This window comes from Miscanthus floridulus, chromosome 14, assembly GCF_019320115.1.
Source record: "Miscanthus floridulus cultivar M001 chromosome 14, ASM1932011v1, whole genome shotgun sequence".
NCBI lineage: Eukaryota > Viridiplantae > Streptophyta > Magnoliopsida > Poales > Poaceae > Miscanthus > Miscanthus floridulus.
In genome coordinates, this window is record NC_089593.1 from 91,252,389 (window position 1) to 91,277,432 (window position 25,044).

Here is a 25,044-nt window from a genome sequence, read left to right on the forward strand (position 1 = left end):
TTTTGCAGTAGCAGCAGCGCCTCCAAAAACCAGGACGATACCAGCAAGGCAAACACTGGCAGTCCGGTGGTACACAAAACAGCGTGCTGCTGCTGCCCCATGACCAACCAGCGGCAGCAATCATAACAAAATAGTTTGAGCCGATTTATCAGTCGACTCAAGCTATTTTATTGTGAGAGAAAAATACTGTAGATTTTAGTTGATAAGCCAACTGATTGGCTTGTTCGCTTAAACTTATTAGTCAGTTTATCAGCTAGAATCTATAGTATTTTTCTCTTACAACAAAACAGTTTTAACTGACTTATCAGCCGACTTTAATATCAGCCGAACAAACCGATAAGTTCAAGACAGGCCCACATAATGGATATGGACGTGCCATCACCTCAGATGCCATGCTTGCCTGCCGTCCACGCGTGTGTGTCATGTGCCACATGCAAGTTGACCACCCAAAATGCACACCACGTACACAGGAACGATCCATCCAAGAAAAAGAAAAAGGCGTTGGAGATCTTTCCTTCTTTCTTTGCCATCTCGAATTATCTCTCGGACCATCAGCACTCAGGAGCCGGCCAGTACAGCATCGGCATCACCATTCACAACCCCCTAGTTATTTGGATCGGACCAGACCGGCAGTCGGACCGATAAAAGACCGAACCAGAGACTACACCAGCTCGGTTCACTTAAAAGACCGTTCATGCAATCAGACCGCTAAAAACCGGTTGAACCGGTCGGTTTTTTAAGGAACCGGTGAACCAGCCGGTTCTGTCTGGACCGTCCCGGTCTGGAGCTCTGGTCTCGTAGCGCGCGCTGTTGTTTCCTGCTGCCGTGTGCATATCTGCCGCTGGGCCCAACCTGGCTGCTACTGCCGCCTGCGCCTGTGAACGTTTGGAGGACGTGTGTAGGCTGTGAACGTTTGGAGAGTGGCGTGTGCATTTGTACATTGCCTGCCACGCTTCATGCATTTCTTGACTTTGGACGCCGCATTTTTAATTTTCAAAAAAATTGAGCTCTCTTAATTAAATACATAATATATCCATCTTAATTATTTTGATGAGCTCTTTCCAATAGTACACTCTATTTCAACATTTGAGATTATTTTGATAACCGTGACTATTTAAATTACTATTTAAGTCTTTTTGGAACCAATTCGTAAGTTCTCTATATATTATCTTTTCACCCATATTTTTTATATATAATTGTAACTAGATTAGCTGGAAAATGGTTAAATAATTGTGTTCTTTATTAGATTATTTGTATATATGATCAACTATATGTTGCTAATTATCGGTTATATTTCATTATATTACACCGGTTTGAAGTATTTGTAGGCGGTTCAATTCATCCTGTCCAAAACTATCGAACCGGTGGCTCAACCGGTTCTTAACGGTTGGACCAATGAACTAGTGAACCGATGGCCTCACCGGTTCGATTTCCGGTTCGGTCCTAATAACTATGCACCACCCACCACCACTCCGTGCTTGAGTTCAGTGCATCTTCCACTTCCACTTACACTTCCACTTCCACTCATCTAATACAGCCGCACCAGCTATCGCAGTACGGCCGCGACGAGATGCAGGAGCCGCGACAATGCTCTCCCTCCGGGAGCTGTGAGGCGGCAGCGGCACTGATCAGGTCGTCATAGGGGAACGGCGCCGGGTCTTGGTCTTGGTACCCATTCGATCACCATGGTCTTTCTTCCGAAGCTCCACGATGGACCGGCCAGGCCAACAGATCATCAACACTACTGGAGACGGTTTCTCTGTCGAGTGTCCCATACTTTACCGAGTGCTTTTTATCGGACGCTCGGCAAAGAGGCTATTTGTCGAGTGCCAGAGATAAAACACTCGGCAAACAACCGGCACTCGGCAAACAATAACACTCGGCAAAGACTAAACCATAACACTCGGCAAAGGGCCACCGCCGTTAACCCTTTACCGAGTGTCTTCTCCTGACACTCGGCAAAGCTCTGATTTGTCGAGTGTCATTTTTTTTGACACTCGACAAACCAAAAAAAATTCACTTTTGACCTTCAAACTTTTTCTGCAGTCCTCATAGAGTACCTGGTACTCCATGTTCCAATGTGACACATTTTTCACTATTCTACTCCTGTGAGTATAAATGTTTTAGTTTGTATGTTCATGCTTACAGTCAAACCCAGTGGAGTATGAAAGTTTTATTCATGTATGGTATATATTTATCTTGTCTCACACATGCAATCTCTTCTCCTTTGTGCAGAATCAATCAGCGGCATCGAACGATCCTCATGCTTTAGCGAATCCTTCACCAAATTAGTCTCATTGGCCATCTTGATGATGATACTTGTGGTTGTTAATGGTGCTTCTATTTGCAATTGTGGTTATAGATGATGGAGCATTTGGATTACTTGTGAACTTATTTGTGTTATATTGTGAGACATGTGACGTTTGTGATATATATGTGGTGTGATATATATGTGTTGTTGATAATATATATGTGATGTTGGTGATGTTTGTCATATATATATTCTGTTTGTTTGGATGGGATGTAAAAAACAAATAAAAAAGGCTGTTTTCAGTCACTTTGCCGAGTGCAATGGCCATGACACTCGGCAAAGTGACTACCTGGGAACATGCTTTGTCGAGTGCAAAGGCCATTGCACTCGGCAAAAATCACAGATTTGCCGAGTGCCACGTGCAAGGCACAGTGGCCACCTTTGCCGAGTGTCTGAGTCAACGGCGCTCGGCAAAGCGGCGACCTTTGCCGAGTGCTTGATCTTGACACTCGGCAAAGCCGTCGTCACGGTGGCGCTCGCTGTCACGACGACTTTTCTTTGCTGAGTGTCAGATTAGCACTCGGCAAAGGCTTTGCCGAGTGTATATCAGCAAGCACTCGGCAAAGAAGCTGAATCCGGTAGTGCAACGTGCTTTGGGGTTCCGGCGCGCCGCTGATGACGCCATCGATGTCCACGTACTCGATGTCTGATCGCGTGTCAGTGTCGCGGGTATACATACTTTTGTCAGGGAAAAGGCCGGAGTCGCGCGGGAGGTTCCTCCGGCGATGCGATGCTCGCCTCCGTCGGTAGCACGACGTTTGACCTGCACCATGTTTCAGAAATAATTGCCATGTTCGCTTGACTGATAAGCCATAACTAAAAGTATTGTTGGCTGATTTGTTGTGATAGAAAAATACTCTTCGTTGGCTGAAAAAGTACGGCTTATAAGCCAAACGAACAGGGCGAATGTGTCTATCAACTTCTGCCATGACTTTTCGTTCATGCGCCTGCCTAGATTTCAAATGTTCAGCAAGGGATGAGTACCCCCACTACCTGAGAGAAGCTGCTCTGCTCAGCAAACGCAAGATGTTCCTTTTCATTAGCCATTCAGGGTTTGACAGCTCCTTTCGCTTCTGATAAGGCCTTTGCAGATGCCTCCATATGTGCTGGGACATAGTTCAAGCATCAGCGACTGACAACGCTACTAACAAGGGGAGGGATGTCAATAGAATGCAGGTTATAGCAGAGATCAACCACCATTGATGAGTGCAGTGGATGCGCCATCGAGCCCGAGCACCAAGGCTTCCTCTGTGCTGTGAGAAATTGGCCCCTCCCAGGAAGTTGGGACTCCGATCCTCTAAGCCGGCTTCGATCGAAGCGTCAGAGATATCCCAGGAAGTTGGGACAAGTTCTAATGTTTGGAAAGGATGGAGGAAGCTAATAAATCAGAGAATACTGGAAGAGGGGTGTTTCAGAATACTGTTGTCCCTTGCATACAGTGCAGTGTGACACTATCACAAGACCCAAGCCATAGTGCAACATCTGAGGTAGACATTACTTAGCACAAACTCAATATTAAAATGTCGCTAAAACAAATAAATCTGAGAATCAAGCAGTCTTGGTAAAACGTAAACAACAATAAGTGAATAAGGAAAGGGCCTGCATGTTCAGTCTAAATGTCATATGCTGTGGCAGATCTATGCAAGGATACTATTATACAACTGGACAGAAGTATTTTAGAAAGACTCAAGAAAAAGAGTAACATTTCTCTAATGTTACTGAACAAAAACAAGAAAAAGATTCTTACAATGCATGGAATGGACCAGGTGTCAGGAGCAGGGCTTGTCATATCAGCCTAGTAGAAGAGAATGTATCCAGAAAGAACCCTGCACACAGTTGGCAACGAAAAATGTGATTGATCATACAATAACTTGGTAAAAAGGGAGAGGGGTACCAAACAAAATTTGAACTACTTCAGATTCTGTAATGAACATGGGAGATCCTTGGGTGGGACTTTTTGGACAATAGTGCAAAAAAAGGGAAGTGTTTGTTACCTTGGATTAGTGTCGTAGGTAAACTATCGGTATTGTTCCTTGCAGCTTCTGGCACTGCCTCCGTAGCCTCTTGTTGCTATCCGTGACATCTAGCCTTTGAAGGGACCTCGGGAGGCTGCCCTGGTGCAGCGACTGGAAAGCAGGACACCTTCTGATCTCTAATGTTGTCAGCAGTAATGGTTGTCAGTGAACTTGGAAGCCTTTCCTTTGGTAGCGACCGGAAGGCACTGCAACTAGTTATGTGTAGTTCTATCAGGGAACTTGGGAGGCAGTGACTGGATGGCATCACAGAATGAGACATGTAGTTCCACCAGTGAACTTGGAAGGCCGCCCTTGGGTAGCGACCGGAAGGAGCCACAGAACCTGATCTCTAATCTCTTGAGGTTGGGAAGGCCACTGAACCCTTCCGGCAGGGACTGCAGCCTAGAGTACCACCGAATTCGAAGAACCTGGAGGGAGGTGAGCATCTGCAGAGCCTCTGATTGTTCCTTCGTGAAGTGCTCCATGTCGTTGTTCCATCCAAGCTCTAGCTTGGTGAGAGAGGAAGAGAAGTGGACACCGATGGGCACAGCAACAGCGCCTCCTGCTTCCCCATCCGTTTCAAGCGCCTGCAGCCTGGAGCTATGTTGGGGAAGATCTTGTCCGCACATCTGCGAAGGCTCTGGGACATCAAGTAAGTTGTGCGCTCTCGAGATTTCTAATTCCTTGAGACGACCCTGGGCGAGGAGATGCCCATAGGTCCTCAGATCTTAGACCCCCACAATCCCGTAGGAACAATTTGACCAGATTTGTGAGAGGAGCCAACGTAAGCATGGCATCCTTTACACTACCAAGCTGGAGGGACTGCAGGGAAGTTGGGAAAGGGCAGTAAAATGAAGGGAGCGAACTGGAGGATAGAAGCATGGGACAATCCCTTATAACCAGTGATCGGAGGGACCTCAGATTTTGGAGCAACTCCTTTAATTGAAGGGGCAAGGGCAGCTGTCCTCCTGCAGCTTCTGTCTCCTCTGATCCTTCTGCCTGTTTGTTACCACAGCCCCATAGTTCCAACGCTGAGAGGCTAGGGAAATAAGAGATTAGGTGCACCAATTCCTTCACAGTGGCACCACAATCATATATCTCGAGCCGTTCAACTGGGAACTCGAATGGGGAATCATTCTCACCTTCAGTTCGCCACAGGACACTACTACAGTCACGTATCTCCAAGGTCTTCAGAGAATTGAGTAGTTGCAGGTGATGTAGAGGCACAGGTGAGCATTCACTGATCCTGAACTCCTTTATTTCACCCAGATTACTGAATGCCAATACATTCAAGAGTTCGCGATCAAGAGCATCCTTTTTGAACCCTACACTCATTTTCTGTTCAATTTTCCTGTAATCTATGTACTGAATACTAGCACCCACTCTCCTCAGTTCAGCTTTGGACAGAGAACTCCACGGAATTGGTGGCACTGACACTAGTTTCACACAGTCTGAAATATATATCTTTTGTAGGATGGGAAACATGTGTAGAAATGGCAGTTCTGTAAGTTCAGAACAATCCTTGATAGTGAGTACCTCTAGCTTAGAGAAAGGGCTATATGCACTCCATTTTTTCAGCGTTGCTATGTTGACAAGTTCTAGAATTTTCAGATTCTGAAAGGTTTGGCCTGCGACGCTTGGGTGCTCTTCGCCAACCATCAACAACTCTCCTAGCAGAGGTGGAAAACTTTTCCAGGCTACACCTTTGAGACAAAGGCATTCCAAATTCTTAGCAGAGTGGTCTGAACACAGCCAAGTAGGGTATGTGTGACCTCCATGTCCTCTAATGAACACTTCTTGAAGATTATTGTGTGGCTTAAGGCATTCAAGAACATCTTGTTCCTTTTTTGGATCCCTATCAGACTGGTTTCCATCCCAACCTAATATTAATCGGTTTAAGTGTTGCAAGTGGACTAATTTTAATTCTTCCAGTTCTGTTGTACCACCAACCTTTTCAAGATTACAAATCTTCAATGACCCTTGGAGCTGTATCAATTTCCCTAATTGGTTCAATTCAAAACCATGTTTTTCTCTTTCGACCTCAAATCTCCTCAGCTCTTGTATAGATTTAAGCTTCATAACCTCAAAAATTCCACAATGATAAGAATTATTTCCCACAAGAAAATGACGAATGTTCACTAGGTTGCTCATATCTCTTGTACAAGAGCAGATCTCTTCTTTTTCTATATCAGGAAAAGTGATGCATTCTTTTATATCTAGGACCAACAAGTCATAAAATCTTGATATACTACCAAATAGACTTCTTAAATTTAATACATAACCCATTATCCTTAAGTACGAAGATGGACAAGTTGTGAGAAACTGTGCAACAGAACCTCCACATCATACGATGCACCATATAATAAAATGACACGAAGGGTTTTTGCATCCCGAAACATACCACTAAGGGCTTGTTTGGCAGGGCTCTGGCTCCTCTGGAAATGGCTCCGGCTCTGGCTCCTCTGAAGGAGCAGCTCCTCTGGAGGAGCTGAAGCCGTTCTGGAAAACATTTAGCAAAACGGCTCCTTCGCACTAGACGACGTGAACCCACAACAAGGAGCCGCGCGAAGCTCGTTTTTTAGGCTTCTCCTGCGCAGGCAAAAAATGGCTCCGACTCTTGACCGGCTCCCCATGCGGAGCCCTTTCCAAAACAGACCCCTGCAAGAGCCGGAGCTGAAGCCCCTGCAGGAGCCCTGCCAAAGAAGCTCTAAATATCTTGCAAAAGCTTCCATGGTGATCTCCAAATAACATCAAAGTACATAGGTTTCTAGCTTTCAATCTTTTACCAAGTGTATCAAGGCCTTTCTTACAATTTTCAAAGGTTGCTTTGTCCTGGACATCTGAATTATTTATGATGATGGACATGTGATGTATAGATGCAGGAATCTGTATTGACCACACATTAGACCCTTGTATGCTAATACATTCATGTGCTGAAACATTTCTTGCCAAGTCATGGGAGTAGATCATGTATAACATAATAAGTGCGGCCATCCCCTTTTTTTTCTTCATGGAAGAAGCCATGATTAACCAAGTTTCTTAAATAACCTAGTCCAATACCTTCAATTCTCTTGTTTTGATCATCAAGGCCTAACAACCCTAGTCCTATCCACAAGTGGATTACCTCTTCCCTTCCAAATTCATAATCTTCAGGGAACAAGGCACAGTGGGAAAAACATTATTGTAGATGGAAAGGAAGATAGTTGTAGCTAAGCTTTAACGCTGGCATAATATCATCCTCACCGGCCTGGTATTCCCATTCTTTACTCTCAAAGTACTCTTCTCCAATGTTCTAGGGTAAGTTCAATTTTTAGTAATCTACCAACGGTTTTTACTGCCAAAGGGAAACCTTTCAATTTCTTCACTATTTCCCATCCAACACCATGCAAATTAGTATGCCCTTCCCATGTTTGCCGGTCACCAAACACACATGCTTTGAACAAACACATGCATTCTTGATCACTTACCATTCTAGTCTTATTGGACAGCCTACTGTTGTAACCATTTGTGCCACCTTCGGAATTCTTGTTGTGACTATTACCATGTTACCTTTTGTTTGTACTTTCTTAAATGGGGCTAGTAGTTTTTTCCATTCATCTTCGTGATCTGTCCACATGTCATCAAAGACAAGCAAGAACCATTTGGCTTGCAACCTTTTTTCTATCAGATCTTCAGCACTTTCATTTCCATTTTCATTGTCAAGTTTAGGGATTTGTTTTGCGATTTCTTGTGCCAACCTACTTGCACTGAAATTCTGAGAGATGCATACCCATACCCATACCCATACCCATACCCATACCCGGACATGGAAGTGGCTCTTCATGTCTTCATTTATGTGTTGTGTGAATGTTGTCTTCCCAAGACCCTGTTGAACATTTGGTCAATTTACGACTTATATTAATCCATAAATACGACTTAAATAATAGTAACAGTACCACTAATCATACTGTAACAGCACCACTACTGCAGATAGTATTTAACAGTGCATCAACCAAGTGCGCTAAAAACGCTAACAGAATAGCATATGAACAATAGCGCACAGTGGGATTAGATTTATACCCTAGGGTGGGACTGCCGGTACCCGCGGACAGTGAGCCACCATCTTCTCCGTCGTTGGTGTTGGTGCGTCCACCAGTCCTCCTTATGTCCACCATGTTGCAGAGGAGGTCGCGCCGGGAGACTCCTGCAGGTGCGGTGTCGGAGCAGTGGCACGGGAAGCTTCTGTAGGTGCGGCGTCGCAGCAGTAGCACGGGAAGCTCCTGTCAGGAAGCAGAAGCCCCCGAACAGAAAACTGCAGACGGGGCAGCAGTCGCACCGGGAAGCCGGCGCTCCCCAAAAACTTGATTCCCCGCCTACCCGTGCAGGTACGCTTGACGGGGGAAGTTCCGGAGGCCTGCTACCAAAGCTCCCTGTGCGCGCAGGGAACTCCGGTCGGAGATGCAGACGAACAGCTCAGCGCTCAGATGTTACGGAGAGGAGGAAGAGGAAGAGTCGGGTCTCGCACACCTGGAACAGGGGCGCCCTCCCCTCATTATAGCCGCACAATTCCCCATCTGTCCGTTAGGCCCTGTCGGGGGAATGAACCTGGACAGGGTGGTTGGGCGTTGGGAGTTGGCTGCGGCGGCTAGGGTTTTGGTTGGGCCAAGCGACAAAACCAGGCCAAACCAAACCAGGCCACGGACTCGGCCTCGGCTCGGCGCGTCGCGTTGCGTCACGCGCGTGGGCGGGCGGGCGGCGTGGCTCGGCTCGGCGGCGGCGGCACGCGCGTGTGGCCTCCCGGTTCTCCCTCTCAACTTGTCTATGTGAAAGTCCTAAGACTCACTATTTAAGTTGATAACCTTTTTAGTGAATTTCCCATATGGTACTAATCACTTTTCCACTTAACAATAATTGTGGGCCTTTGAAGTTTATTTGATTAATTAGAATAAATAATGGGCCTGGCCCAAATTAATCTAACAATCCCCACCAAACTTCAGAAGTCCACAGTTAATGTCTTCAGATCTGAGCTTGTTTGATATACCAGTGTTTCGATGGAGACTGTTAAGTTGAACATCCATCTAGAAAAGGAGTTTACACTCATTTACAACTGACCAATGGACTATGCCTTGAATTGACAGTTTTGTGCAAAGTGAGGCTCACTCGATTCCTTTACTGATACTAGGCTGCCTGTAGCATCCCCTCTGGTTGGAGCATATAAGTCATACTCCTGGCCTATTCATGAGTATCTAGAGATCACCCAAATCTCATAGATTGCGACTAGCAATCGAACTCACATAGGTGTGTTCCTTTAAGATGCCCCGTAGGCCGACATCTTTGCTTCTCATTAAGCCACTCGGATCACATTGAGGTATTTACCAACCTGCCATACAGATAGGAAGAGAAGTGCATTGCTCAAGAGATTGACCTTTATTAAAAAGGGTCTCTTCCCTCAGTCTATCCATAGCTTGTTTCACCATCCTAATTCATGGGATCTCCGATCACATAGGACAGGTTGCCACCACGATAGAACTTCATGTGGGTCTTAGTCCCATCTCACTCGATGCACTATCTATCACATTACGCGATAGTCCCTTAGTAAATTGATCTGCCAGATTTTTAGATGTATGGACATAGTCCAATGCTATTACTCCGGAGTTTCTCAATTTTCTGACAGATTTTAACCGCCGCTTTACATGCCTAGTGGTCTTCATGTTGTCCTTTGAACTATTTATCTTGATAATTACTGTTTGGTTATCACAGTTCATAGAAATTGCGGGCACAGGTTTTTCAACCACCGGCAAATCCATAAGGAGCTCACGGAGCCATTCAGCCTCAACAGTAGCGGTATCAAGTGCTGCAAGTTCTACTTCCATTGTTGACCTTGTTAAGATGGTCTGCTTGCAAGACTTCTAGGAAACAGCGCCACCTCCAAGTGTGAATGTATATCCACTTGTGGCTTTTAACTCATCAGCATCAGATATCCAATTTGCATCACAATAGCCCTCGAGTACCTTCGGGTACCCCGTATAGTGAATGCCAAAGCTCGACGTTCCCTTTAGATAGCGCAATATTCTTTCAAGAGCATGCCAGTGATCATCTCCCGGATTTGAAACAAACCGGCTTAATTTGCTCACAGCAAATGAGATATCAGGCCTCGTTGCACTAGCCAAGTACATTAGCGAGCCGATGATTTGGGAGTATCTCAACTGATCCCTCATTATTCTTCGGTTCTTTCTTAGGATCACGCTTGGATCATAGGGAGTGGACACGGGCTTGCAGTCACTATAACCAAAGCGACTCAGTACCTTTTCCACATAGTGAGTTTGTACAAGTGTTACCCCATCATTTTCTCCCCTTAGAAGTTTGATGTTTAGTATCACATCAGCCACTCCCAAATCCTTCATGTCAAAGCTCTTTGACAGAAAGTCCTTGACTTCCTCAATCACATTAAGGCTTGTCCCAAAGATTAGTATGTCATCCACATACAAGCATAGGATTACTCCTTCTCCCCCACCATAGCGGTAGTACACACATTTGTCGGCTTCATTCGCAACAAAACCAGCAGATGTCATAGTTTTATCAAACTTTTCATGCCATTGCTTAGGTGCTTGTTTTAGGCCATACAAAGACTTCAATAATTTACACACCTTTCCTTCTTGACCTTCTACTACGAAGCCATCAGGCTGATCCATGTAGATCTCCTCATCTAGCTCCCCATTTAGGAAAGCCGTCTTAACATCCATCTGATGAACGAAAAGACCATGAGACGCAGCCAGGGCAAGCAGTACTCGGATTATGGTCAATCGGGCCACTGGTGAATAAGTATCAAAGAAGTCCTCGCCTTCTTTCTGGGTATAACCCTTAGCCACAAGCCTTGCCTTGTACTTTTCAATCGTACCATCAGGCCTAAGCTTTTTCTTGAACACCCATTTACATCCTACAGGCTTGCACCCGTAAGGACGATCAACAATCTCCCAAGTTCCATTGGTCATAATTGAATCCATCTCACTTCACACTGCTTCCTTCCAGTAGTCAGCGTCGGGAGAGGAAAATGCCTCAGCAATGGTGCTTGGAGTGTCATCCACGAGGTATATAGTGAAATCATCACCAAAAGACTTTACAGTCCTCTATCTCTTACTCTTTCGAGTAGCTCCACTATTATCCTCCTCTGGATTCTCAACACATGTTTGTTCAAGATGTTCTATTGGCGCCACGGGGGAATCAACAGGTTTTTGATTAGATGTGCTAGGTTCATTTCCTCTCATAGGAAATTCATTCTCAAAGAATGTAGCATCTCTGGACTCAATCACTGCACCAACCCACATGTCAGGTACTCCAGAGCTTACAACTAGGAATCTATAGCCGACGCTGTGTAAAGCGTAACCGAGGAACACACAATCTACAGTTTTTGGTCCAAGTTTGCGCTTTTTGACGATTGTCACATTCACCTTGGCCAAGCATCCCCAAGTGCGTAGGTATGAGAGAGTCAACCTTTTCTTTTCCCATTCCTCGAATGGTGTTACTTCTTTATTCTTTGTAGGAACTCTATTCAGGACATGACATGCCGTCAATATAGCCTCACCCCACCATTCGTTGGAAAGTCCCGCAGTGTCTAACATGGCGTTAACTAAATCAGTTAGAGTGCGATTCTTTCGTTCGGCAATCCCATTGGATTGGGGGAGTATGGAGGCGTCCTCTCATGAATAATTCCATGTCCCTCGCAGAATGAATCAAACTCATGTGAAAAGTATTCTCCCCCACGGTCAGACCTCAACCGTTTGATTTTTCTTTCCAATTGGTTCTCTACTTCAGCTTTATAGATTTTAAAATAATGCATTGCTTCATCCTTTGTTTTTAGCAAGTACACATAGCAAAATCTAGTGCTATCATCAATAAGAGACATGAAATATTTCTTTCCTCCTTTGGTCAATACACCATTCATCTCGCACAGATCAGAATGAATGAGATCTAGCGGTGCCAAATTTCTCGCCTCTTTCACAGCCTTGTGAGGCTTGCGAGGTTGCTTCGCTTGAACACAAGCATGGCACTTAGACCCTTTGACCAGATCGATTTTAGGGATTAATTTTAAACTAGCTAAGCGCGTCATACAACCAACATTGATGTGACAGAGTCGGGAATGCTAAACATTATACTCATTATCATTTCTCACATGGTTCACAATTTTATCACAAGAATCCATCAAAGAGAAGCGGAATAAGCCTCCGCTTTCATAGCCTTTTCCAACAAAGGTTCCATACTTGGATACAACACATTTATTGAACTCAAATACAAGTCTAAAGCCATCTCTACATAATAGAGATCCACTAACGAGATTCTTCTTGATGGAGGGGACATGCTACACGTTCTTTAGCTGCACGATCTTTCCCGAAGTAAACTTCAGATTGATCGTACCAACACCAAGTACAGCAGCATGCGTACCATTTTCCATCAGCAAGGAGCAACCTCTTTGTTCCTGATAAGAAGAAAACAAAGAAACATCAGAACAAACATGAATGTTAGCACCCGTGTCAACCCACCACTCAGGCGAGAGACAAACTGAAAAAACTGTAGGTAGATGATTACCGTACCCAAATCCTCCAGATTCGCTAACAACCATGTTTGCGGACTTCTTCTGCTTGTCCTTGCGGTCAGGGCACTCTTTTGCCCAATGGTCAGATGCACCGCAGACAAAGCAAAGGCCCTTTTCTTTTTCCTTGCCCTTCTTCTTAAAAGTTGCAGCTTTAGGCTTGACTGCAGGCCTGTTTTTCTTCTTCCTCTGTGCGGCATGAAAGTTCTTCTTTTGCACCAGATTGACGCTAGAACTTTCCTCATGCGCTTTCTTGCCATGAGTGTCCTTTGCCCTAGCATTCTCCTCCACACCAAGAGTAGCAATGGGATCAGTCACACTGAACACTTGCCTCCTGTGCTTTAGAGTAGTGGCAAAGCTCGACCAAGTAGGTGGCAGCTTAGCGATGATACCGCCGGCCACAAACTTGTCAGGCAACTCACACTCATTGTTCTGGAGTTCCTTTGCCAGCATCTGTATCTCATGAGCCTGCTCTACTACAGATCGGTCATCGACCATCTTGTAGTCATAGAACTTCTCCATGATGTACAATTCAGTGCTAGCATCGGCAACACCGAACTTGGCCTCAAGTGCATCCCACATTTCCTTGCCAGTGTCCATATCCATGTACACTTGCACCATGGTTTCAGCTAATATGCTGATGAGACCCCCCTTAAACAAGTTATCTGCCTCATTGAACTTAATCTCCTCCTCGTGAGAGACAGGAGGTTCAATGCGCTTTCCCTTGATCACGTGCTCACAACGCATACTAGTGAACCACAGCTTGGAGCGGACACGCCACACTTTATAGTTGGATCCATCATCTTTCAATGGTGGTGGTTTTAGTGACGCAGCAAAACTAGCAGCCGAAAATGACCTATCAAGTTTTTGGATTGTTGAACATTTGGTCAATTTACGACTTATATTAATTCATAAATACGACTTAAACAATAGTAACAGTACCACTAACCATACTGTAACAGCACCACTACTGCAGATAGTATTTAACAGTGCAGCAACCAAGTGCGCTAAAAACGCTAACAGAATAGCATATGAACAATAGCGCACAGTGGGATTAGATTTATACCCTAGGGTGGGACTGCCGGTACCCGCGGACAGTGAGCCACCATCTTCTCCGTCGTTGTTGTTGGTGCGTCCACCAGTCCTCCTCGTGTCCACCATGTTGCAGAGGAGGTCGCGCCGGGAGACTCCTGCAGGTGCGGTGTCGGAGCAGTGGCACGGGAAGCTCCTGCAGGTGCGGTGTCGCAGCAGTAGCACGGGAAGCTCCTGCAGGTGCGGTGTCGGAGCAGTGGCACGGGAAGCTCCTGCAGGTGCGGCGTCGGAGCAGTAGAACGAGACTCTCCAGTCAGAAAGCAGAAGCCCCCGAACAGGAAACTGCAGACGGGGCAGCAGTCGCACCGGGAAGCCGGCGCTCCCCAAAAACTTGATTCCCCGCCTACCCGTGCAGGTACGCTTGACGGGGGAAGTTCCGGAGGCCTGCTACCGAAGCTCCCTGTGCGCGCAGGGAACTCCGGTCGCAGATGCAGACGAACAGCTCAGCGCTCAGATGTTGCGGAGAGGATGAAGAGGAAGAGTCAGGGTCTCGCACACCTGGAACAGGGGCGCCCTCCCCTCATTATAGCCGCGCAATTCCCCATCTGTCCGTTAGGCCCTGTCGGGGGAATGAACCTGGACAGGGTGGTTGGGCCCACAGCCTCGGCCTCGGCGGCGCGCGCGTGTGGTCTCCCGGTTCTCCCTCTCAACTTGTCTATGTGAGAGTCCTAAGACTCACTATTTAAGTTGATAACCTTTTTAATGAATTTCCCATATGGTACTAATCACTTTTCCACTTAACAATAATTGTGGACCTTTGAAGTTTATTTGATTAATTAGAATAAATAATGGGTCTGGCCCAAATTAATCTAACAGACCCCCTGGACCAACTATTGAGAGCACAGTGAGATCGTCATTGGCACAATATTTAGATGTTATTCCATCTATGGTGTCATTTTTCAGTTTATCCCTCCCATATAACTTTGGCTCTATAATCTGTGGGGTCGTATTTCTGGTGGTTTGACTAAAAGCAGTGCCTTGTTGGGCAGCGGTGCCGGTGGAGGCTATGGTTCCCTGCAGCTCCAGATCAAGAATTGTAGAGACCATGGCACAAAACAGCTTGGTCTGTTCGCTTGAATTTACCAGCCGGCTAGAATGTACAGTATTTTTCTCTCACAATAAAACAGCCTCAGCCGACTTATCAGCCGGCTTTAATACCCGCCGAACTTGAGTTTGGCTTTCTAGGATGCTGACACACCACAGAAGCACACGAGCATGAGGGAAGCTTCAGCTTACTGACGACGGCTCTGGCCGTGTGGGCGTGTGGCGAGCATTGAGGACGAGGCTCCGAGCGTCAGCGTCAGTTGCCTCGTAGGTCCCCTCGAGCTCGTCCTGGAAACAGAAGTACTCCAGCTCGTCCAGCACGTCGTCGGCGTCGTACGCTTGGTGGCTGAGCTCCTGCAAGAGCTGCCCCAGTGCAGGGTTGCAAACGTCCCTGCCACGGGCGTTGTTCAGCATCCCCTGCGCATACAGGAGTTGCAGCTTGAGGGCGCGGATGTTGGGGCCTAGCTCCGAACAGGCCGCCCAAAACTCCAGCACGCCATCAGAGACAGGACCCAGCGCCTTCCCCACTGCCCACCGCGCCTTGCTGATGGCAATCATCTCCATCTCGACTGAGGGGGAGTTGGATGACGAAGATCCTAGCTGCGGATCAGAGCAAGTTTGAGACACTGCTTGTTAGTAGGAGCTATAGATCAGAGTACTGTAATTAGCTCAGTATTGTTTGCTCTGCAAAAGCAAGGTCAAAGCAAATAAAAATGCTTACGTGCGCAGAGGATGGAGATCGTCCCTGCCGCGGTGCGGTCGTCACGGAGTTGGAGCGCCTAGAAGCTGTACCGAGAGTTTGGAAGTGGTGAATGTGCATGTAATGGAAGTTTGGAAGTGTTGCGAGAGTAGATGGCGAGGCGCGGTCCATTAATTTTTTTGCGGTGTGTCATCTAGGTTCATTAACTTCTAAATTATATTTTTTGGTCCATTAATCGTTGATGGTGTGTCATTCAGGTCCATCAACTTTTAAACTGTATTTTTAGGTCCATTAACTTTTGGTGATGTGTCGTCCATGTCCATCAACTTTAAAATTGTATTTTTAGATCCCTAAACTTTTTATCTGATTCACCGTAGGTTCATACCTCTTCGTTTAGCGAATAGATCTGACATGACACGCTAAATAAACAGCCACCGTGGAGTAAAGGATAAAGTCATTTTCACCGTTAAAAAAAACTTTTACCAATAAAACTGGATTTTAGCCCATCAACTTTTAAAAACGCTAATATTTTTTAAATAAAATATGAAATTATGTGGCACTACGTTATACGCACTACGTGGTACCACGTCACCCGTAAGAGGAAACCGAAGTACGTTAATAGTTTAGGGGTAAATCGGATGACAAATATTTTTTTCACAGAAAACCCCAAATACTTTCTAGAAAAAAAATGCAATTATAAGTCCTAAATTGTAGTTTTTTAAAAAAATGTTTGAAAATTGTTTTAGCTTGACAAAAATAAAACCCACATTTATGATGTTTCCTAAAAATAAAACCCACACTGGTTGCGGGCGATAATCCATTTGCCAATCTTCCTAAAAAAAAATCCATTTGCAAACGGCACAAACGGTGCGTGAGTCCGTCCGTGTCCATCGTCGGTACGGTGCTCCCTCGCCCAAGTGACAGTGTTGCCACCGTTACGTCTAACGCCGTTGTTTCGTTGAGCAACAGAACAGGTCAACAACTGCTCAAGTAGTGTTCGTTTATCAACGACAGGCTGCCTTGTGCATGAACTAAAGGAGCTGCTGGCCGAGAATTTTTGTTGTTTCCCATGCGATTTATGCCCCCTCGTGAAGTGTAATCGCGTAGCGCATAAACTAGCTGTCATTGGACGAGTTTGTTAAGAGGCTGAGCCTCTAGTGAGATTGTATCCAGTACCCGGTGTCAAGCGATTTAGCCGATATGGTTGATTAATGGAAATTGCGACAACCTATTACAACCTATTCGTACTACTATCTATATTACAGAAAGAATATGCCAGCTGGTCGCCACCTGCCCACACACCATGGGTCGACTACTCAACTATGGATCACTTTTAATATGTCTACACGAAGACTCCTGATTGTGTTTATTTAACTTAGGGCCTATTTGACATAGCTTCACCAACAACTTCGTAAGCTATTGTAAGCTATTTTTTAATAAATATTTTTTTTTCATAATAGCTTTGTAAATGAATAGAGAGAGGTGAAGCTGAAAAAATAGCTACTTCTGCTTAGGACCGCCTTAGGTCGTCGATCGTCGCGAGTCATCGTCTCGTGTTCTCTGCGCGCGACGATATTCAAAAGGGTGGTTTTAATTTTCTTCTTTATAGCAAATTATAAATCAAATAAAAAAAGGATCTCTGTGGACCATGACGTACGTGATGATAGATGCAGCTTGTGGGCGTACATACGTGGGCAAAATAGCTAGGATGATGATCTCGTTCGTAGCGAAAGGAAAGAGCTCTGCAGTTGTCGTGACGCACCGGGCAAAAATGGAGAAGAAAAAAAAAATCCCGTCGTGGACCACAGGACCAGTACGTTTTCGTCGTCGTCTCTGCGTAAAATGATGGATGGATGGATATTGCTCCTGTCCTCCTAGCCGGCTTAGGTAGCGAGCATCGGCAAACGGTTCGCCTCAGTCCGCAGCCTGCAATGCAATGCACTACCAGGCCATCATCGATCGATACAAGCCGTGGCAATTTTGTTCGTGTGTAATCTAATTTTTGTTGCTACACTACACCTTGCACTGCCACGTCACATCTTACACATTTATTTATTATAATTGGCGTGCAAAAATTTGTTCAGCCATACACGTCCCACGTCTACGTGTCGTGCATATATGGCCTCGCGGTCCATACTAGTGGTGCCCGGCCGTTTTCTTCGCTGGTTTTATATATATATATATATATATATATATATATATATATATATATATATATATATATATATATATATATATATATATATATATATGATTGCGCTAGTTAGTACAATTTTTTCGCTTTTTTTGTGGCTGATTTTTTTTTTCCTTTTTTGCGCCTGATTTTTTCCCATTTTTTCATTCTGTCTCGGTTTTCTTTTAGTTTATCTTTCTATATCACGTGGTCGGCTCTTGAGGCCGATTTTTTCCCTTTTTTTCCTTGCAGTTGATTTTGGTCGATTTTCTTTTAGCCTGATGGTTTCTCTGACGGGTGAACGTGAACGTGTATTGTTTTCTTATTTTTGGATTTGAATGGTAGATTTCATATTGAAATAGGTGAGGCAAGATGCAACAAATAAGAGTCTCCAACTGGAAGGTAAAAACATGATTTTATATATTTATGATGATGCTGATCACAAAACTCGGGTTTTAAAGGTAAATGAACAGGCCCGGCCCTGGATGCGGGCAAGCGGGGCGGCTGCCCTGGCCCCCAACTAGGTAGGGCCCCACCCCAAGTATGCAAACACCAGGTATACAGGCCTGCAGGTATATTAGTATTTGGATTTGGCCCAGAACGTTGTTGGCCTGCAGTCCTGGGCCTCCTGGCGTCCGCGAGAAGTATCAAGAAAGAAAGAGCTAGCTTCCGTGAGAAGCCACACGCCCACACGCAGACTCCTCCAGGGTGGGCGGACGCGACACGCGCGGCGGCGGCGGCGACCGGCAACGTGAGACGCGAGGGCGCGGCTGTTGCGTGCGCCTGCGCGACGGCGCGAGGCGAGACCGCGACTCCGTGAGACGCTGGACTCGACGCCACGCGACACTACCGACGCGCTGCGATCTCCGCGACACCGCCCGACCCAGACGAGCGACGACGAATCACGGTGAGCCACACTGAGCCAGCAACGCGAGTAGATGTCTAGATGAGTTACTTTTTTATCTAATTGTTTCTCTAAATCTTAACAGCATCATGTCATCAAGAAAGTATGCTTCCGGCGGTGAGAAAAGGAAAAAGAAAGCACGAATAGATGAGTTCATACAATCACAGAGGGGTTCTATGCATAAGTTTTTGAAGAATAATCCAAACACTTCAAAAGATCCAAACGAGTTGGCGATAGTTGTCTGGAAGGAACCAACACAGATTATTCCAGAAGATGAAGGTCCTCCTGATGACAATGTTGGCATTAACATGGAAGAAAACAATGTGAGTAATGATGAGCACATATTTAATTTAAATACTACAGAAAATAGTAGTCTTGATGAGGAACCGGTGTGTCACATGGATATTTATGATCCAAGAAATTAGGATAATCTTGATAACAAAGCAAGGGATATATTAGTTGAAAAGGGGCCTATAAGAGAAGATAATATTGTATTCCCTTTCGACAATAATTTAAGGCATTTTGCATATTCTCATTATCATAGAAAAATGAGTAATGGAGAGCTACGTGACAGGAAATGGCTAGTTTATTCCAAACACTTGGATAAAGTATTTTGCTTTTGCTGTAAGCTTTTTAATTCTAAAAAGTGCAAGATTTTATTGGGGAATGATGGGTATAGAGACTGGAAACATATCAATGAAAGGCTGAAGGAACATGAAATTACTGTTGAGCATATTACCAATATGAACTCATGGAATGAATTGAGAACTAGATTAGGCAAATAAGAGACAATTGATAAAGAGTTACAGCAGCAAATCTCCAAGGAGAAAGAGCGCATGAGGCAAGTACTGATGAGAATAGTTGCCATTGTAAAATTCCTTGGTAGACGTAATTTGGCTTTTAGAGGATCTAACGAGCAGCTTTATAATGACCAAAATGGCAATTTCTTAGCTTGTGTTGAGATGATCGCAGAGTTTGATTTGGTAATGCAAGACCATCTTAGACATATTCAAAATAATGATCTTCATTATCATTATCTTAGCCACAAAATTCAGAATGAGTTGATTTCTCTTATGGCTTCTGACATTATAAATTCTATCATCAAGATTGTTAAAGATGCCAAATATTTCTCAGTTATTCTTGATTGCACCCCAGATGTTAGTCATCAAGAACAAATGACTTTGTTGGTTCGATGTGTTAACATGAGTGAAGGTAAAATTAAAATAGAGGAGTACTTTCTTGGTTTTCTGAAGGTAGATGACACATCTGGTTCTAGGCTCTTCAATGTTTTGGTTGATTCCATTAAGTCCTTTGGTCTTAACATTGATGACATTAGGGGACAAGGTTATGATAATGGTTCTAATATGAAAGGAAAACACAAGGGAGTTCAAAGTCGATTGTGTGATATAAATCTAAGAGCCTTGTATATGCCATGTGCTTGCCACAGTCTTAATCTTACTCTTTGTGATATGGCTAAGTCTTGTAGCAAAGCTAACTCTTTTTTTGGAATTGTGCAACGGATATATGTCTTATTTGCTGGTTCTACTAAAAGATGGAATTTTTTGCTTGATCATATTGATGGTTTAACTATGAAATCTTTGTGCAACACACGTTGGGAGAGTCGTATTAAAAGTGTTGCAGCAATTAGATATCAAGCTCCTCAGCTAAGGGCAGCTTTACTTGCATTGAGTGAAGATAGAGATGTAGAACCAAAGGATAGAAGTGATGCAAATAATTTATTTGAAGTATTTGGCAGCTTTGAATTTATATTTGGCATGGTTATTTGGCATGATGTTTTATTTGCTGTCAATAAAGTAAGCAAGAAGTTGCAGTCACCATCTATGTGCATTGAGTCTACCATGCAGCAGATACAAGGCATAATGGATTACTTTAAAACCTATAGAAATGATGGGTATGCTTCTAGTAAGGTCAATGCAACGGAAATTGCATCTGAAATGGGTGTCGAGCCATCGTTCCCAGTAAAGCGACGTGCTCTTAGAAAGAAGCATTTTGATGAAAATAATAGTGAGGAAGCACTCTTGGAAGGTGAGAAGAAATTTAAAGTTAGTTACTTCGCGGTTATAATTGATATGGCAGTCCGTTCATTGGAGACTAGATTTCAAGAATTGGAATCATTCAGAGAATTATTTGGATTTTTAATGAGTTCAGCAAACTTGAAGGCATTGGATGGTCCTGAGCTAAAGTTGTGTTGCACAACACTAGCAACAGTTTTCTCGCTAAATGGTTCATCTGACATTGATTTAAATGATCTAATTTCCGAGTTGAGTGTTCTATAATTCACTTTGCCAGATACACCCATGACAGCTATGGAGCTGATTGTTATCCTAATGCTTCCATTGCTTATCGGATCTTGTATACTATGCCTGTGACTGTGGCATCAGCTGAAAGAAGCTTCTCAAAACTAAAATTGTTGAAGAACTATTTGAGATCTACAATGTCTCAAGAGAGGTTAAATGGTTTGGCAACATTATGCATTGAGAAGCGATTGTTGGATGAGATCGATATTGATACCATCATCAATGACTTCGCATCGAGGAATGTTAGAAGGAATTTTTAAGGTAATTTAATATAGGAACTTTTAAGGTAATTTAATATTTATGAATTGTTTCATATGAATATTGCTATTGCATCCGCAGTTAAGTGTTTATATATATGTATTTACATTTAGTACTATCAATGTCATGTATGTATAAAGGGCCCCGGATTGTGGTTTCGCCCCGGGCCTCAAAAAAATCAGGGCCGGCCTTGTAAATGAATCATACAATCGTATTTCAAACCATAAACCTTTTTTCCACTAAATCACATACAATATTTTTTATAAAAAGAAAAAACAAAACTAATACAACCCTTGCTTCTGTCGCCTCTCTAATCGCTGCTAATTGCTTAACCTGTCAAAAGAAGCGAAACAAAAGAAAACATTGAAAAAGAACTTCATGATTAATAATAGAGTAAACCATGCATACGGATTTCCTGCAAACTCAGATACTAATTTGTGCTTTCTTAAATAACTGGATAAACATCAATGAGTCAAAATTTTTGAATGGGAAAAAACAAGTATGAATATAGCAAATAAAAGCAACTAAAGCTGGGAGGCGCCACCAACAGCTATATGCGTTTATTACCTGACCTAAAAAGTGCAATAAATAATAACAGCTCGTTTTGCACTCTTCTCGGTGGTGTGCCCATTCATAATTGAAAAGTGCGGTCGGAAGATTTGAATCATCCTGCATGTAAACGACTGCTAACCTACATAATTTTTAAGCAAAAATAAAGAGTATGTCAGATAGCACAAAGGCTTATGAATCTGCGAGTCTGATCAATGCAGAAAATTAGTAAAGATGCAAAGAGAGTGCTAGCTAAAAATGTAATAGTTTCACTTGATCAGAGTTTAGGGTGTGACTGAACTCTGAAGTATGCAGTCCAAAACAAAATATCATGCTGAAAAGAAAATGGTAAGAAGCGGAAGTTTCTCATTAGGAAACTACTTCTCCTAGACTTCGACTCTGACAAGAAATTAAAAGAATTCATTGCGTAAAGAATAATGTATATTACAATATAGCATCCCATCTGAGATTACATCCAGACAAACATTATTTATAAGCTGAGAGTTCACATGAAAGCAAATTATCAAATAAATTTTTCAAGATATGACAGTTGAATACTGCATTGTGTAGCTTATTAGGTCTTAGCAACAATCATTTTAGCACTTCTGAGATGAAAAATAAAAACCCTGATATATTCCTTAAGAGCAAGGCCAATAAGCTTGGCTTATAGCCAAGCCATGTCATTTGGACACTAGCTTAATGGATTATTCATAAAAAACAGTTGGTCTTTTCACTTTTTCCAAAGCTAAGCAAAATTAAGATGAAGGCATAATTTGCAAGTAAATAAACTGCTAATCTGCCTCAGTGGGATAGGATAGATAGTTGCAAAGAAAAATAGCTTTGAATTTGCAAGTAGAAGAGACTGCACAATTGACAGGTTTAGACAAGTGGCGTCTTAGGTTTAGTTCTGAAAAAATATATGTTGAGCAATTGTCAGCATAGAAATCTTTCTAGACTCTTGAACAATAAAATATACGCAGAGTGAGTATAAACCAAAAAGCTAAAAGGTTAAGGAAACATCTTGAATCAGTGAGAAATAATGTTGAGTACCCATTGGCTCGGAAGTGAAGCAAGCACTTCATCTACGGGTGCCACAAACCTTCAGAAGAGTAGAGGCGCTATATACATTATACATTAGCATACAATGGATAGCCAACAAATAACACCTCTAGAGCATCTACTAGACTGCTATTACAAAACTTCAGGATGCTAAATATCCAATTATGCAAGTGGCATTAAATTTACTATACAAAGCTAGAAAGGCAATAAAGATTTTCAGCACACCAACTAACAAGAGCAAATTAGGTCATGATTTATGATGAGCAAGTTAGGATTATCAACACAGGACAAAAGGTGATAATATTGGGGGTGCAAGAACGTAAGCAAGCTCTAAACATGTAATAGACAAATTAACTAAGCTACTGCAAAGAGAGTGCAGCGGTTGTATCTTCTTCTTCTTCATTAGCCAAAGTTCTCTTTCTTCTTTCTTTCCTTTTTGAACCATGAGTACAGCATGGGAGACCCCCACTATATACAACTGTATAGAGAGGTCAAAGAGTTGTATAAAAAGAAGGCCAAAGAAAGGAGGCCTGAGCAAGGCCAAAAAAAACCTAGAATCCTACTCTCTTGCAGATTAGCATATTTATAGGCTGCAGAAAAATCAACAGATCAACATGGATTGTAACTACATAGTAGTTTGGTGTGCCTACTACTTAAGGTACAAAAATAACATAGGCTTATAAAGAGCTAGATAACAAATACCCATGCCACAAAAGAATATTTCTGAGTATTTCTGCAGAAACAGCAAGTTCAGGAAATAAATGAAGGCGATGTTTGCATTTATATGCGATAATCCTAATTAAAATGCATATATATTCTACAGGAACAAGCATCCAAAGCCACATGAACGTTTCAATGAACTTCGGTTTGCATCTAGAAACATATAATATTCTGATTAATGTTACTGGTTGCGAATTACAGGAAAAAGGTTAGCAGAGATAAGGTGAAACTAAACTGCCAGCATCGATCCCTTTGCATAGAGTACACTGGTACTGACTAAAAGCAATCCATTATTGAAAGTTGCATGCAATTGATCACATGGATGGGTTAACAGAGCTACAAACATCGTCCACTCCATCACTTTCAATCACATGCCATCCAGCAAAAAGAAAACAACAAACTAATTCATCACTCTATCATTTAGACATCTCAAAAACAAAAGGATGAAAATAAAGGAAAAGATTCAATTTGAGTTCACAATTCAGAGCATATACAATTTTTAACCTCATGAGAACATGTTTGAGTCCAGAATTCAATTAGTAATAGCATGCAGATCACATGATGGTCATGTGTTGCAATCCCTTAAAGCCTGTTTCTTCCCCATTCCTAAACATAAGCTGAACAAAAATACCCGCATGACATTTGAAACAAAGGACACATTTAGTAAAAGATGATCTTTTGGCATGAAACGGTTGAATTTTTGTGTGCAGGGGAACCAAAAATTCAGAGGTGCACATTTTCAACATGGAGACAATTTAGTAGTGAAAAATTAGAATCTATGATAGTTATAGTTAGGTGCTACTATTTTAATGAGTTGGTGATGACTCAATAGAATCTATGACAATGAGTTGGTGATGACTCAATAGAATCTATGACAACACTTGTTATACTTTTTCAACGTGGATTACATGGTTAGTGATTTGATTAAAACAATTTTATGGTTTAGAAGATTTTGACCATAAAGACTTGTGCAACATATATTACAGAAAATGATTATGGTTGAAACAAATGAAAATTTGTTGGCCAAGAAATTTATCATAATGAAGTAGCTGAATAAGGAGAATTATTTTTGATGGATGAAATTTTGGGACCAAGAAATTGAAAATAGATGTGGAAAACAACATCCACTCTTGGACAAATGCACAGCTATGGTTAGGGATAAATTATTTGGGCCTAGGGCAAAGACGGCTAGCTTGCTCTGAGAGTCTGTGTGCAAGGGCGTTGGGCCCTAGGGTAGCCGGCCCTCGACTACGGAGTTCGTAGTCTCGTTCCGTCGTCTAGGGCGAGGTTTTTCCCCTCTGCAGCCTAGGCTTGTTTGGAGAAGGGACGGGAGAT

General features: G+C 43.2%; 1 protein-coding gene and 1 pseudogene across 1 annotated transcript; one reads left to right on the forward strand and one right to left on the reverse strand.

Annotated features, from left to right (window-relative positions):
• Positions 1–3,922: 3,922 nt before the first annotated feature.
• Positions 3,923–15,592, reverse strand: LOC136505297 (disease resistance protein RGA2-like; annotated as a pseudogene).
• Positions 15,593–18,444: 2,852 nt separating this feature from the next.
• LOC136503983 (uncharacterized) lies at positions 18,445–21,383 on the forward strand. The gene is made up of 5 exons (XM_066498884.1): positions 18,445–18,457; positions 18,519–18,717; positions 18,891–19,128; positions 19,861–21,008; positions 21,116–21,383. Exons 1-5 carry the CDS (start codon positions 18,445–18,447, stop codon positions 21,381–21,383), a joined length of 1,866 nt encoding a protein of 621 aa, XP_066354981.1.
• The last annotated feature ends 3,661 nt before the right edge of the window (positions 21,384–25,044 follow it).

Coding starts and splice junctions, on each gene's coding strand:
- LOC136503983 (XM_066498884.1), top strand. Junction 18,718..18,890: donor CGAGGCGAGACCGCGACTCC/GTGAGACGCTGG, acceptor AAATCTTAACAG/CATCATGTCATCAAGAAAGT. Junction 19,129..19,860: donor TTAACATGGAAGAAAACAAT/GTGAGTAATGAT, acceptor CACAAAATTCAG/AATGAGTTGATTTCTCTTAT.